This window comes from Erythrolamprus reginae, chromosome 1 (genome assembly GCF_031021105.1).
Source record: "Erythrolamprus reginae isolate rEryReg1 chromosome 1, rEryReg1.hap1, whole genome shotgun sequence".
NCBI lineage: Eukaryota > Metazoa > Chordata > Lepidosauria > Squamata > Dipsadidae > Erythrolamprus > Erythrolamprus reginae.
In genome coordinates, this window is record NC_091950.1 from 205,231,362 (window position 1) to 205,248,804 (window position 17,443).

The 17,443-nt window shown below is 38.8% G+C and overlaps 1 protein-coding gene across 5 annotated transcripts in view; it reads right to left on the bottom strand.

The window, feature by feature from the left end:
- PARD3B (par-3 family cell polarity regulator beta) overlaps positions 1-17,443 on the bottom strand; it is a 697,616-nt gene that overhangs the window by 476,016 nt on the left and 204,157 nt on the right. For all 5 annotated transcript variants that reach the window (XM_070732030.1, XM_070732029.1, XM_070732032.1 and 2 more), the window contains exon 5: positions 3,349-3,434. In XM_070732030.1, coding sequence (XP_070588131.1) covers positions 3,349-3,434 — 86 coding nt within the window. The remainder of the gene's footprint in view (positions 1-3,348; positions 3,435-17,443) is intronic.

The window sequence follows — 17,443 nt, forward strand, 5'->3', positions numbered from 1 at the left end:
TGTTTAATCGATGGGACCCGGAGAAGGCCAACTCTGTGGGACCTAACTGGTCGCTGGGATTCGTGCGGCAGAAGGCGGTCTCAGAGATATTCTGGTCCAATGCCATGAAGGGCTTTATAGGTCATAACCAACACTTTGAATTGTGATCGGAAAGTGATCGGCAACCAATGCAGACTGCTGAGTGTTGGTGTGACATGGGAATACCTGGGGAAGCCCATGATTGCTCTCGCAGCTGCATTTTGCACGATCTGAAGTTTCTGAACACTTTTCAAAGGTAGCTCCAGGTAGAGAGCATTACAGTAGTCGAACCTCGAGGTGATGAGAGCATGAATAACTGTGAGCAGTGACTCCCGGTCCAGATAGGGCCACAACTGGTACACCAGGCGAACCTGGGCAAATGCCCCCCTCGCCACAGCTGAAAGATGGTGCTCTAATGTAAGCTGCGGATCGAGGAGGACGCCCAAGTTGCAGACCCTCTCTGAGGGGGTCAATAATTCCCCCCCCGGGTGATGGACAAACAGATGGAATTGTCCTTGAGAGGCAAAACCCACAGCCACTCCGTCTTATCAGGGTTGAGTTTGAGTCTGTTGACACCCACCCAGACCCCAACAGCCTCCAGGCACCGGCACATCACTTCCACTGCTTCGTTGACTGGACATGGGGTAGAGATGTACAACTGGGTATCATCAGCGTACTGATGATACCTCACCCCATGCCCCTGGATGATCTCACCCAGCGGTTTCATGTAGATATTAAATAGTAGGGGGGAGAGGACCGACCCCTGAGGCACCCCACAAGGGAGAAGCCTCGAGGTCAACCTCTGACCCCCCCCCCCACTAACACCGACTGCAACTGACTGGAGAGGTAGGAGCAAAACCACTGAAGAACAGTGCCTCCCACTCCCAACCCCTCAAGCCGACGCAGAAGGATACCATGGTCGATGGTACTGAAAGCTGATGAGAGGTCAAGAAGCACCAGGACAGAGGACAAGCTCCTGTCTCGGGCCCGCCAGAGATCATCCATCAACGCAACCATAGCAGTTTCCGTGTTATAACCGGGCCTGAATCCTGACTGCTGAGGGCTTAGATAATCGGCTTCTTCCAAGGACCACTGGAGCTGTAGCACCACCACCTTCTCAACAGCCTTCCCCATAAAGGGAAGGTTGGAGACTGGACGATAGTTGTTAAGAATGGCTGGATCCAGAGAAGGCTTCTTGAGGAGGGGGCACACATGTGCCTCCTTATAAGGAGCTGGAAAGGACACCCTCCCCAAGGAAGCGTTGACAATCTCCTGGACCCAGCTCCATGTCACCTCTTTGCTAGCCGAAACCAGCCAGGAGGGACACAGATCCAGTAAACAGGCCACGGAACTCACAGCTCCAATGGCCTTGTCCACTTCATCAGGTGTCACCAGATCAAACTCTTCCCAGACAGATGGACAAGTAAGGGCCCCAGTCACCTCGACTGACTACGGGGTCTAGTGCCGCGGAGAGGTCGCAACGGCGCAATCCGGTCAAGAGCCTCCATCGCAGCCTTATTCCAGGCTACAGCAAGAGACTCTGCCGAACTGTGGATGAATGAATCTGGAATAACCCCAAGCACTCTCTGAAAGTCCTCTGCGTCCATCAGGCATCTGGGGCAAAACCACCTAGTCGGTTCCGCCTCCCTGCGGGGAAGGTTTGGAGCCAGGAAGTCGAGCCACAGTAGAAAATGGTCTGACCATGACAAAGGCAACACTTCTAAGCCCCTTAATGTCAGACCATTACTCAATTGCTCAGAGAGAAATATCATGTCGGGTGCATGCCTCCCCTCGTGAGTCGGACCCTGTACTATTTGAGTCAGGTCCATGGCTGTCATGGTGGCCATGAACTCCTGTGCTAGCCCAGAGGTTTCATTGAGCGATGGTAGGTTAAAGTCCCCCAAGACAATAAGTCTGGGGAACCTAACCGCCAGCCCTGCTACCTCCTCAAGCAGCACAGGCAGGGCTGTTGACATGCAGCTGGGAGGCAGGTATGTGAGCAACAAGCCCACCTGGACCCCTAAGTCCAACTTCACTAGGAGGGACTCACAGCCCGCAATTTCTGGAGCATTGAGTCTACGTAGGCAAAGGCTCTCCCTGGCTATAATATCCACTCCTCCCCCCCTTCTCTGGGGTCGAGGCTGATGCCATACCTGAAACCCAGCTGGGCAAATTTCAGAGAGAGAAACTCCTCCCTCTGGGCCCAGCCAGGTTTCAGTCACACATGCCAGGTCGGCCTCCTCCTCCAGGATCAAATCCCGGATGAGGAGAGCTTTATTTACCACCGACTTGGCATTGAGTCTTTATATTCCAGTGACAGGATCTTATAAACTTGGAGAGCACTAGTAACTATCAGCCTTTTTGTCGTCCCCCCATCCAATATTGCAATTTTTATTCATAAGAAAAGTATTTCACCTGCATGAAAATTTCTAAGCTTTTTCCAGTTCTATCCAGTTTTTAACTGCTCATGTTGAATAGATTTAGTGACCATGGCATACAAAGACCTTTCCTGTAACCAATTACTAACTAGCTAAAAAAGAGAAAGCAAAGAATAGGTAAAAAGGGGGTATTGAGCTCAAACCAAAAGAGGAAATGGAGTCTTCTCAAAGATTTTAAGTTGGTACATCTATACATTCTGTAGATGCAGAATATGAAATCCAAAACATTCTTATTGTTTCACTTAATTTGCTTGGCATATTTTTCTCTCTCAGTTTGTATTCCTTATGTACAGTTTGTCCATTTCAGAAAAGGCCATTTTAATTTCCAAAGCTTGGTGGTATTGGTATTGGTTGATTCAAGTTTTCAATCATGTAAAATTCTGGCACCTTCAGCTTCTTTTTCATCATATCCCACATTTGTAGTTAAATGTGATTGTGCTGAAACAGTTGACTGTTTCTTGTTTATGTGTATTCTATGTGTAATAGGAATTGTGGTCATTTCCCCCCCTATTTTTTTCCACAGTTGCCATTCATCTCACACCAGATTACAATTACTAGTTGGGATTTAACACAGAGTAGTCTGTCTTCCTACAGCTGTTTTCAAATAAGTGAAAGTGGCAGGTCTTTCCTTTGGATTTGCATCATGACATTGAGTCCAAAGTTAGATGGCAACATCATGTGGTTGAACCCCAAGCTTTATGACATCTTGAAATCTACCAAATGTTAATATTTTCAAACTACAAGATTTCTACAGTCCTTTATCTACTCTAATAGGTATGTTAAACTAATATATGTATAAATCTACATTCTTAAAAGCAAAAACTTATAGATTCATTTGTATTATAGAAATAGAGGGGGGCGGGAAATATAAATAGAAATGGATTTTGTTTACCTGAAATTAATTTTTGTTTTCTGAGATGTCAGTGTATCATTATGTGTAGTGAAATCCCAGGCTTCTGAAGATGATTGTGCTGAACACTAAAAGATACAAATAATATGCATTTTAAATCTGCTATATCAACAGTATCATATTGAGGAATGAAGCTGTAAAAAAAACACCTAAACAATGAAATGCCACATTGTTCTTGACCAGGTCCTCCACAGCTCTCTTATAATGATAGTTAAAGAGAACTGCCAAACTGAACATTAACACTGATGTTCAAATATTGTATCTGATATTACTGTATTTATCACCATTATTTATGAGTCAGCTGGAAACACTAGAAAGGGAAAGTTACTCATTTATTTGCCCGTACAGAAATTATTGGTCATTCATAGAAACATAACTATTTTCTTTATACGACACCGACAATGTCATCTTATAATTAATTTTCCATAGTTTTTCCCAATTGTCTAATTGAATAGAATAACCAAAATTTGTCATCTATGCTATCATATTATGTTTAACTACTTTCTCTGTATTTTCATAATTTAGTAAACATTTTGGAAATACATTTTTTTATCTGATCCTATTAAGATTTTATCTACTTCACTAGCTTTTTTATATATTCCAAATTCAATTAGGTCTTTTTTTTATATCTACTTTTTACCTGAAAATATGGTAACCAATCTAACTCCAGGCCTTTACTTTTGAGTTTTTCTATGGATTTTAAGAATCCCTTGGGATCTAAAAGTTCTTCATATGTTTTAATTTGGTTTTTATTAATTATATTCGGATTCATTTGAGCTTCCCATGTAGACAGCCATCTAGGCACTTCTAGATAAGATTACATAAAATGTTTTATCAGTGGCATTATGCTCCAGCACGTCTAGCCAAAATCCATCCAAGCATAAGTAATAAGTGCTGGAAATGCAAATCTGCCATAGATACGTATTATCATATTTGGTGGTTATGTCCGGAAGCAGAAAAATTTTGGTCTAGGATTCTAAACTGTTTGAAAGAAATGTTAAATTATCAATTGGAAATGAAACCGGAAATGTATCTTTTGAAATTAATTAGAGGACAGCATAGCAAGGAAGATTACTACTTGATAACACATATATGAACATCAGTAAGGTTGGTGTTTGCACAAACTTGGAAAAAGGAAAATATGCCAAATGAAGAAATGGTGATTAGGAAAATGCTAGATTGTGCTAAATTAAGCAAATTAACATATGAATTACAGAATAAACAAAACAAAGACTACTATACAGTTTGGGGGAAATTATATAGCTGGATAGAAAAGAAAAAAAATTGAACTAACATTTAAGAAAAAGAATTAATCAATGGAAACAGAATTGTAAAGTATTAAGCAAATTCATTTTATGTTAGATAGATAGATAGACAGATAGATAGATGGATAGATGGATAGATGGATAGATGGATAGATGGATAGATGGATAGATGGATAGATGGATAGATGGATAGATGGATAGATGGATAGATGGATAGATGGATAGATGGATAGATGGATAGATGGATAGATGGATAGATGGATAGATGGATATGGGTATGGGTATGGGTATGGATATGGATATGGATCTAAAAGTGTGTCTGTATGTTTTGTTTTGTTTGTTTATTATTAAAATAAAAAATAAAATAAATAAAGAAACATATCTAAAGCATTTGTATGGAACAAAAGGATATATTTTGAAGAGATACAATAGTGCCAGAAGCTGAAATCATGTGTACTTGCTTAGGTTATGAAAATATTGTGGACTGCTTATACACTTGTTGTGAGCCGCCCCGAGTCTTCGGAGAGGGGCGGCATACAAATCCAAATAATAAATAAATAAATAAATAAATAATAAGTGAAGATTAACATCCAAAACTACAGATAACCATTAAGAAAGGTATTAAAGTAATTTAAGTAATATGAACATTTTACTATATCTAGAAAGGAAATCTTAAGGAAAGTCTTCTTTTTTTTTTTTAATTTTTTTTATTATTTTTCATAAAATAGACATACAGACATACAAACATTAAACATAAAGTGGGGATGTATTTCCCCGCTTCTTTTGAAAGTATACATTCAAATAGAAAAAAGAATACATAATCAAACATTTGTTAAACGTTAAAAAAGTCTAGTAAAAAATTTTCAAATCTTAAATGCAATGTTAGTACGGTATAAGTGAAAATTCTTAATATATTGTTTATGTGTAATATATTCATCTAATCAAACATTTAAACAAGTCTCAGTTACTAAACATACATAAAACAAAATTCTTAATATGTTGCTTGTGAATAAACTATTATATCATAATCATCAACAAATACATTTGAACTAATATTAATATTGTTATAACCTAAATAAAAACAAATCTATCTGTTATTTTTTCTTATCTGACCATTTATATATATTATTCCATGTTTCATAAAATTTAGTATCTTCTTGATCGTTTAATCGTCTTGTCATCATATCCATTTCGGCGCAATCTAATATTTTAGCTATAACTTCTTCTTTCTTGGGGATTTCCTCCCCCTTCCAGTTTTGCGCATATATTATTCTAGCCGCAGTTAATATGTGTATGATTAAATAAAGAGTTTCTTTCTTATAAGTCTGATTGGTAATTCCTAATAAGAAAAATTCCGGGGTGTTATCTATATCATGCTTTAATATTTCTTTTAATATCTTCTCAATCATCTTCCAATAAATTTTAGCTTTACCACATGTCCACCATTGATGGTAATAAGTTCCTATATCTTTCTTGCATTTCCAACAGTGGGGATGTTTTAGGAAACATTTTTGCTATCCTGTTTGGTGGGAGATGCCATCTATAAAACATTTTAATTTGGTTTTCTTTTAATGAAACTGACTTGGTCATTTTCCAATTATTAATCCAAACTTTTTCCCAAGTATCTATATCTATTTCCTTACCTATATTTCTGCACCATCTTATCATAGTATCTTTTAAAGTCAACTCTATATTTTTATGAGCAATAAGAAATTTATATATTTTCCCTATCATTTTTACTGGATTGGTGGTAATTAGATTACAGTGAACCCTCGAGTTTCGCGTCCTCAAGGATCGCGAAAGGGCTATTACGCGAGTTTTCAACCCGGAAGTAAACTCCACCATCTGCGCATGCGTGCCCTTCCACGCATGCGTAGATGGTGGAGTTTCCCCGCCGGGCAGAGGCTTCCCTGGGTCTTCCCCCTCTTGCCCCCGTAAGACCCAAGCGGCGGCGCGAGCAACGGCGTGGGCGGGCGGGCGGCACGCGCGGGGACACCCCAGCTCGGCTCCCCAGCTGGGAAGCGGCCCCAGCAACAGCGTGGGCGGGCGGGCGGTGCCCGCGCGCTTGGGGACATCGCAGCTCCGCTCCCCAGCTGGGGAGCCGAGCTAGGGAGTCCCCACCGCGCGCGCGCTTTCCCCAGCAACGCGCGCGCGGTGGGGACTCCCTAGCTCGGCTCCCCAGCTGGAGAGCGGAGCTGCGATGTCCCCAAGCGCGCGCGCTTTCCCCAGCAACGCGCGCGCGGTGGGGACTCCCTAGCTCGGCTCCCCAGCTGGAGAGCGGAGCTGCGATGTCCCCAAGCGCGCGCGCTTTCCCCAGCAACGCGCGCGCGGTGGGGACTCCCTAGCTCGGCTCCCCAGCTGGAGAGCGGAGCTGCGATGTCCCCAAGTGCGCGCGCTTTCCCCAGCAACGCGCGCGCGGTGGGGACTCCCTAGCTCGGCTCCCCAGCTGGAGAGCGGAGCTGCGATGTCCCCAAGCGTGCGCGCTTTCCCCAGCAACGCGCGCGCGGTGGGGACTCCCTAGCTCGGCTCCCCAGCTGGAGAGCGGAGCTGCGATGTCCCCAAGCGTGCGCGCTTTCCCCAGCAACGCGCGCGCGGTGGGGACTCCCTAGCTCGGCTCCCCAGCTGGAGAGCGGAGCTGCGATGTCCCCAAGCGCGCGCGCTTTCCCCAGCAACGCGCGCGCGGTGGGGACTCCCTAGCTCGGCTCCCCAGCTGGAGAGCGGAGCTGCGATGTCCCCAAGCGCGCGCGCTTTCCCCAGCAACGCGTGCGCGGTGGGGACTCCCTAGCTCGGCTCCCCAGCTGGAGAGCGGAGCTGCGATGTCCCCAAGCGCGCGCGCTTTCCCCAGCAACGCACGCGCGGTGGGGACTCCCTAGCTCGGCTCCCCAGCTGGAGAGCGGAGCTGCGATGTCCCCAAGCGCGCGCGCTTTCCCCAGCAATGCGCGCGCGGTGGGGACTCCCTAGCTCGGCTCCCCAGCTGGGAAGCGGCCCCAGCAACAGCGTGAGCAATGGGGTGGCCGGGCGCGAGCAACGGGGTGGGCGGGCGAAGGGCGGGCGGCAGTGGAAGCAAAAACACCATCTGCGCACGCGCAGATGGTGTTTTTACTTCCGCACCGCTACTTCGCTAAAAATCGATCATCGCGTGGGGTCCTGGAACGGAACCCTCGCGATGATCGAGGGTTCACTGTACTTAGCAAATTCTTACTTTTGTTAAAGATGTAAAGAGTTTTATCCTTCTGGTATCTGGATCGAATCTGGGCATAATGCCACCAATCTATTATTATCCCTTCTTCTTGTAATTTATTCCTAGGTTTTAACTTCATCTGGTCATTTAATAGTTCTTTATATCTATAAAATATTTTCGTATCTTTTATAGACTTTGGATGTGTTATTGCTTCTAGGGGGGCTATCCATTCTGGAACATTTAAGAAGTGATTTTTCTTTATGTCTTTCCAAACCTCTAATAGATACTTCCTTAATGTGTGTCTTTTAAAATATGAGTGATTTTTTTCCTTGTCATACCATATAAATGCATGCCAGCCCAACATGAGATCATGTCCTTCTAAATTTAATATTCTTTTATTCTCTAAAGTTATCCAATCTTTAATCCATGTTAAGGCGGCAGCCTGGTAATATAATTTCCAGTTTGGGAGACCAAATCCTCCTCTTTCTTTAATGTCTTCCAAACAGTTTATTTTTATCCTTGCTTTTTTCCCTTGCCATATAAATTTTTTAACTAGATTTGTCAAAGTTCTAAAAAAAATTCCCCCTGGATTTATTGGAATTACCTGAAAGAGAAATAAAACCTTAGGCAAAATATTCATCTTAATTGTAGCAATTCTTCCTAAAAATGATATTTTCAGGTTATTCCACGTTTCTAAGTCTTTTTTAATTTCTGATAATAATTTTATATAATTATCATTTTTTAGTGTTATTGTTTTCGCTGTTAAGTTTATTCCTAAATATTTTACTTTCTTTACGGTTTTTATTCCAGAAATATTTTCTAATTTAGTTTCTTGTATTTTATTCATATTTTTAGTTAAGAAAAAAGTTTTGCTTTTATTTATCTTTAAACCTGCTACCTTTCCGTATTGTTCAATAGTTTGCAATAAAGAAGGAACTGTTGTTATCGGTTCTTCAATTATAAATGTTAAATCATCTGCAAAAGCTTGGAGTTTATAAGTTTCGTCTCCTATAGTTAAACCTTTTATTTCAGGATCCGCTCTTATTTTGATTAATAAAGTTTCAAGAGTCATAATGAATAACAATGGTGATATAGGACATCCTTGGCGAACTCCCTTATTTATATCAAGTGTTGGTAATTGATTATTATTTAATATTATCTTAGTCGTTTGTTTTGAATATATAGTATCTATTAAATTAACAAATTTTGGGCCAAATCTCATTCTGTTTAATTGCATTTTTATAAATATCCACTTGACGTTGTCAAAGGCCTTTTGAGCATCTAAAAACATTAAGGATGCTGTCTTATCTGGATGTTGCTCATAGTATTCTAATGTATTTATTACTGTTCTAAGATTGTTTTTAATTTGTCTCCCTGGTAGAAATCCATTTTGATCTTGGTGTATTATTCCATTTATAATTCTTTTAAGTCTATCTGCATAAATGGCAATAAATATTTTATAATCTACATTTAATAAAGATATGGGTCTATAATTTTTGATTTTTACTGGGTCAGTGCCAGATTTGTGTATTAAAGTTGTCAACGATTCTGACCAAGATTTCGGAATTTTACCCTCAAGTCTACATAAATTAAAAGTTTCTAACATATGATTTCTTATTATTTCGTTCTCTATCTTGTACCATTCTGCCGGTATAGCATCTGGACCAGTGGCCTTATTGTTTTTCTGTTTTTTAATTATAGTTAGGAGTTCTTCCATTGTTATTGGTCCATCCAAGATAATCTGTTGGTCTTCTGTTATTTGTGGTAATTTTGAAGCCTGTAAGTAGTTGAAAACTTCATCTTCACTAACATTATCTTTGGCATAGAGATCTTTATAGAAATTATACACAATATCCGCCTTTCCTTCTGTATCATATTTTATTGTACCATCCTTATCTTCTAATTTTTTTATCAATTTGGATTGACTCTGCTTTCTAAGTTTATATGCTAACCATCTGCCTGGTTTATTTGCATGTTCAAAATAATGTTGTTTTGCTCTTTTAATTTTTTCAGTTATTTGATTTTGTTCTATAATTCTAATTTTATGTTTAATTACATTTATTTCTGTTTTAAAATCTCTGTTCTTGGTGTGTTGCTGCGATGCAAATTCCAGTTGTTTTAATTCATTTATTAATTGTACATACTTTAATTTATTTTCCTTGTTGTATTTTGCCGTATAGGATATTGTTAACCCTCTTATATAAGCTTTGAGTGTATCCCATAGATTCTGTGGAGTGGTGTCTGGAGTTTTATTAATTTCAAGAAATATTTTTAATTCCTTTTCAATCCAATCTTTATATTTCTTATCATTTAATATATTTCTATTCATCCGCCAAATATTCTGTTTATTACTCATTCTTATATAAACCACTATTGGATTATGGTCGGCCCATGTATTGACATCTATCTCTACGTCCCTTATTTGTTCTGCGACCATTTTTGATGACCATGCCATGTCTATTCTTGTCCAGATTTTGTGGGGATTAGAATAAAACGTAAATTGTCTTTTAAGGGGGTGTCTTTCCCTCCATATATCATTTAACAGTAATTCTGCTTTCATTTTTTGGAAAGTACTAGGTAGTAAATTTCTTCTTGTTTTTTTACTTTTTTTCCTTTTATTATTACTCCCCCCCCCCTGAATGGTCTAATTGCCTATTCACAATAGCATTAAAATCACCTATTATTAATACATTCTCAATAGCTAAATCTATTATTATTTGATGTAAATTTTTATAAAATGTCATTTGATCTTCATTGGGAGCGTAAATAGAAACAACCACTATAGGTCTAGGTTCAATATCAACTTGTACAATCAGTATTCTACCATCATTATCCTTGTATATTTGTTTGGAATTTATAGAATTCTCTACATACATCACCACACCTCTTTTTTTTTGATCTGCTAATGCAGCATACATTTTTCCAATTTTAGGATTCAATAGTAATTTTTGGTTATCTTTTTTAATATGTACTTCTTGTAATATTGCAATTTGAGCATTTTGACTTCTGATTTTGGAAAAAATTTGTTTCCTTTTCCTTGGTTCATTAAGTCCATTAACATTTACCGAAAAGATCTTTAGATCTTTACTTATTGTCATTTAGTAGGTTTTTTGGTTTCTCGCTGGGGTTGAACTCTTCTAGCACCTTGGTCCTGCTCTATTGCCTGAGCAGTGGCCCCCAAAAGTTCTTCTTGTTGGATTGCTAATTTCTCCCCTGGTTGCTGTTGTGCTGGTTGTTGTTGGGCCTCTTGTTGCTTATCTGAAAAGTCCATGTGGCTGATGCCACTATTTTCAAAGAAATATCTAGCTTGTTCTACGTTTTCCAATTTGTATCTTGTAGAGCGCCATGTCAGAGAAAGACCTTGTGGAATTAACCAACGATAGGTTATATTTTCTTTGATCAAAATTCTGGTAAGAAAGTGGTAAGTCTTCTTATAGTCATTAGTATTCCACAATATACCAGTATGGTTAAAAAGTAATACTATATAAATTAAGAAAATGGGAAATAGACTGGACACATTTCACCTAATTCATAATTTGTTTGATTGTCAATTATATGCCCCTATCTGGCTTAAATCCTTAACCTCCCTTTTGGAAAGAATAACCTACTGGCATCCAAATCACAGATTGTCATATTTCCTTCTTAGCTCAATTGTACATATTGTAAGAATTGCTAAATTTATAACTAAGACAGTCATCCTATAAACCCAATACATTGAACAAATCGGGGTACCCTGCAAAGGAGATTTATTTAGATGATTACTGTCTCTCTGTATTGTTTTTTATCACTTTAATTCCTCCTTTCTATCTTATTCTGAAATTAGATTAATATTTTTTATTTTATGCTTTATTTTATTGATAAGGTTGTAAGACTAGTCAATCAATAAACTATCTAATTCATTACTTTTAAACATGAATGTTATTTATCAAGTTATTTGATGATACGGAATCTTATATTTTACTGATTGTTATTCTGTCTCACAATGAATAAAGCGGAAGACACTAGCTAAGTAGTGATTTCTGCATAGTTAAGATTTCTCAGGCTCCTATATAACTATTTTAGGTTCTTAGTAATCCCATTATGATGTTTTAAGATCACTTTGAAACTTTCGATATATAGAACCCAATAAATTACTGAGAAATGTTTACCAGAATAATAGAAAAGATGGAGAAAATGGTCTGTACTGGGATGGAAATGTTTTGCTTAAGCATGCCATGACTTTGCATCTTGGGTGCAGAAGAATTAGAGTTTGAAGAAAATAAACCACAGTCTTCTTACATGGGAGGTTTTAAAAGAAAATAAGACAATTATTCCACTCTCCCAAAACCATTGTCATAAAACAAGGAAGAGTTCAAATTTGCAATTAGGAAACCAAAAAAAGATATCAGAAGTATATCAAAGAGCTAATGAATTTCCCCCAACCCTTTTTCCCTTTACAACCCTAAACAGGTTTAAAGGTATCTTGCCTTAGCTAGATAGAGCTCTACTCAGAAGCACACCTGTTAGATCTATATCTAGATGATAGATATATCGAAATGATATAGAGATGAGATAAGGCAGAGAGACAGACAGACAGATTTAAATACATACATGGATACATACATACACACACACACACACACTGTTACACATATACTGTAGTGTTTCAAGTTCTCAATTTTGTAGCTCTAAAAACAATTGCCTAGGGTCAGTACTGAATGGGGGAAAATAATCCCAAACTTGTTTCTCTTAAATGAGATGCTAAGGAAATATAAATTCAGATTTCACTCTTGACCCTCCTTGCTCCAATGTACAAAATTATTCTGAATATATAACAGCTACATAGCTTTAATTGCAGAAAGTATGTACAAATATGCTATATCAGAATGAGAAAACACTGTCATTTCATAGAAAGAATAAGTAGTAAGCTATCCTTTTTATATTAGCCCCATTTTTCAGTACAAATGTGATATTTTAGGACAGTAACCCATTGCAACACAAAAACACTACAGAAACATTTTTTTCATTAAAGCAACTTAAGTGTTGGGTTTTGATTCTTTGACAGCATGAAAAGAAACAAACCTGCTGCTGTACAATTTTCTCATCCGTGATCACTCCAGCTTTGACTGTGCAAATAATAAGTGTAACATGATAAATTATCTGAGAAAGAGGAATGCCATGAACAGAGATGATATATTTGAGTTTATTTAAATAATTGAAAAAAGTGCTGTGAAAAACAGGTCCTTCAATTTGGAACAAAGAAGGAAAGCGAAGAAGAGAATTTTACACTAATAAAGATAATATCTGAAATCTATATATCTGGACAGTCTTTGACACTTATATAAATCAAAGACTCTTCCAACGCCTCACAGGTACTGAGGTATTTCAAAGCAAAAAGTTTATGAAATTTGTCACAGGCGCAGACAGAATGCTATAAAAGAGATAGTCTCACTAATACAACCTGATTAATTACTACAGGGGTCTAAGTCCTATTTAATTCAATGAAATTTACTCCTCATTAAATGAGTATAGGATTATAATATCCATGTATTCAAAAAATATGAAATAGGTCTGAATAAAAAGTATGATATAAAAATGATTAAATTGGAGAAAGAAATGGAATAGAAGAAACAGGTTTTTAGTTCCTTTGAACTTTCCTTCTGTTTTTCTTGTAAGTTCTACTGCCACCTGATTTATTCCATTTAATTTAAGCCATATAAGAACAGAGATATGTGGGCATAGAAATACATATATTTAATAACATTGTGTCAAAATCAAATTTATTAAAGTACACATTCTGTTTCCAACAAGTAGAACTTTTCAATATCTAAAGGAGAAAATGCATTGGAATATGTATAACAAAATATACATAAGGTTTACCCACATTTTGGAGATTGGTAAAAGATTGCATTTGACAGAATTTAGAACCCTTCAAGTTCCATCATTTTATGATATTCATTTACCATCTGCATTACTGGAGTCTGGGCCAACTTCCTGAAGGCTACCAGACATACTGTGTTGCCTTCCTGAAGGCTACCTGATATATGCTGTGTGACAATAACCAACACTAAAGTACCCAGTTATAGCTCAATCTATCCCAGGACTGTCTCTTCCAAGTATAGTGATACCTTGTCTTACGAACTTAATTGGTTCCGGGACGAGGTTTGTAGGGTGAAAAGTTTGTAAGACGAAACAATGTTTCCCATAGGAATCAATGGAAAAGCGATTAATGCGTGCATGCCCAAAACTCACCCCTTTTGCCAGCCGAAGCGCCCATTTTTGCACTGCTGGGATTCCCCTGAGGCTCCCCTCCATGGGAAAACCCACCTCTGGACTTCCATGTTTTTGTGATGCTGCAGGGGAATCCTACAAGGGAATCCCAGCAGCGCAAAAATGGGTGCTTCGCTGACAACAGAAGTCTGGAGGTGGGGTTTCCCAGCGAGGGGAGCCTCAGTGAAATTGCAGCATCACAAAAACACGGAAGTCCTTGAAACCCCATCTCCGGATTTCCATGTTTTTGTGATGCTGTGATTTCGCTGAAGCTCCCCTTGCTGGGAAACCCCACCTCCGGACTTCTGTTGCCAGTGAAGCGCCCATTTTTGTGCTGCTGGGATTCCCCTGCACCATCGCAAAAACACGGAAGTCCAGAGGTGGGGTCTTCCAGCAAGGGGAGCCTCAGGGGAATCCCAGCAGCGCAAAAATGGGTGCTTCTCTGGCAACAGAAGTCTGGTGGCAGGGCATCCCAGTGGCGGCGGCTTAGGTTTGTAAGGTGAAAATAGTTTGGAAGAAGAGGCAAAAAATCTTAAACCCCGGGTTTGTAGCTCGGAAAGTTTGTATGACGAGGGGTTTGTAAAATGAGATATCACTGTATATAATTTGCATATAATTTATCAGATTAAAAGGTAACCTTGCAGGATGCCCTTGGAAAAATCGAGCAAAACATTCCCAATCTTACAAAAATAGCTAGTAATGTATGAGTAAAATTATTATAAAGTCATGCCTCTGGTCTTCTCCTCTTCAAGCATTACAAAATGACATTATTGTTAAAAGTGTAAAAAAAGCTCTGAGAAATCGAGGAATATATACCAAGGCAATCTACGTTCAAAATCCAGGACAGACATAGGAGCACCAATGACCAATCAATGGCTATTTCTTTTCCTCCTCTTCCTCGCTCCCATGTTTGATGAGAAATATTGGAATGACTAATTCTGCAACACTAACTTTTCCTCTACCTTATCAAAAGCTATCAATGCCTTCCTTCAGGATATTCTACTCTATGTGTCCTCTGTGCTCAGAGATCAGTCTCATTGCCTTTTAAAATACTATCAAATATTTTACCTTTACTATTATTATGGTTCGTCATACAGTCAGCCAGATTTTTAGACTAGATTTGACATTTTTATCGACCTATCCTTCCAAAGGACCTTGGATATTCCGAATGTGGAATATTATTATTTATTGGATTTATGTGCCATCCATCTTGTCTGGAGGCAACTCTGAAGGGCTTACAAATATTAAAACCAAAAACATTAAAAAGATAAAACAGTAGTAACAATAATTCTAGTTATTCTAAAACATATAATACATATAATGAAACTATTTTTAAAAGGGGAGAAAAAGCACAAAGTATTCAGGGGGTGGGGGTGGAATCTTCTCTCTATCTACTAATCCTGTTGGAAGAGCCAGATCTTCAGGCCCTAACTGAAGGTCAAGAGCATTGGTGCCGATCTACCATAAGGGATATGTTATTCCAAAGGATAGGAGCTTCCTTCCTTCCTTTTCTCCCTCCCTCCCTCCCTCCACCCTCCTTCTATCTTTCTTTCTTTCTGTCTTCCTTCCCTCCTTTCTCCCTCCTTCTCTTTCTTTCTTTCTTTTTTTCTTTCTTTCTTCCTCCTTTCCTTCCTTCCCTAATTCTTTCTCTTATTTTTTCTTTCTCTCTTTCTTTCTTCTATGGGAAGCAAACACCACCACCCCCAATAAAATATTACTTATAAAAAGGGGGTCCCAGAAAAAGAAGGAAAAATCAAGCTGCTAACAATGAAACCACCCTGAAGTTTATTCCACATTTCTGTCCAAAAGAGATAAAACTGTATAGAAAGTGGAAGCCTGATGTTTGGCTCCATTCACACTAACAAGCAAACAGATCTCTAGAAAACCCATTCAAGATAGGAAATTTTGAAATTTCCACATGGAAAGATTTGGCAGCTAACAAAACAGAATAGTAGAATCAGAATAAGTAGCTGCAGACTCAAGACTTGACACAGGACGAAAGACGAAAGTCATTTAGCCACAATGGGAATCACCCAAACCCTTTGAGAAACACTAAGTCCATATTGCACAAACTCCAAAACTTCAAAAACATAGAAACATATAAGAATCCTTCCTTTTATCCAGTTTGTTGTTCAGCTGTCCCAGAAACAAACTGAATGTCACTTCAGTTCTGCAATTAAAAATCACCTTCTGAGCAGCTTTCAAAGACTTTTCAATTTAAAGCAGGTGTCTCCAAAGTTAGCAACATTAAGTCTTCAACTCCCAGAAATCCTCAGCCAGCCATGTTGCTAAGTTTGGAGAATCCTGATTTAAGTGATAGTATTTGTTTTCTTCTTTGCCAAGTGATCTCCCAGCTGAAAAGCGAGTCCTGGTTTTTTCCTTCTAATGCATTTCTTTCAGGCAAACTGGCAGGGGAGAAAAGCTTTAAAAAGTTTTTTTAAAAATTTTTTTAAAAAAGGAAGTGATGATGTTGGGGCAGTGGGGTGGAACCTCACACTGCCATCACTGCCAGTCCTCTGAACCAGCCACCACCATTGTTACCTAATCAGCCAAACCTGGCCAAACTGGGAGGATTTTGTCACTGCTAGAGATATTATGACTATCATGGCCCAGTTTCTGGAAACTATGAGGAGTTTGATGGGGTGAAAGAGTGAATGTGAATCCCAACAAGATATAGTTCCTGATTATCCAGAAACCACCTTTTTGGTTTTAACTTTAGAGGAATTAATTTTATTTTCCCAAATGGGCAAATCTGCAACTTGGACTCATTCTGAACTCATGGCTACTACTAGATTTGCTGAGAGAGACCATGACCACATTCATTACACACATCCTTTGCCACAATTGGATTAAATTGATACCATTGATACCATACTATTTTACGTTGATTTGATATTTTGATACAGTAATTATTTTACAATGATATAATTGCCACATCTTACTACATATGTAGATTGTCATGTATCATTTAGATTCAGTGGTGTGTAAGCATCAGTCTGCCTATCATATATATAAGACCACCCACTCCAAGAAATCTAGGCAACACACAAAAATAAAGACAGAGTATGAAAATAAGCCAAGGAACAAAGAGCAAATATTAACCCTGATGAAAAAAAATCACATTTTTCCAACACGATTGTATCTAAAAAGGTCACTGCTCACTCTAGACCAAAGCCTAAAAAGAGTCAGGTTTTCAGAATTCATATAAAGGGGAGCATGGCGGAGGCCATTTGAATCTGTGGCAATGGTGGATAGCTCCTAGTTCAGCCCAGTCCTACTACTCATCAGGTAACCAAGATGTACAGATAAATTTTATGTCTTCCTCTAACCCCCTCATATTATATAATGTTATCAAATTCTGCATAGCAACATACAAAGTTTG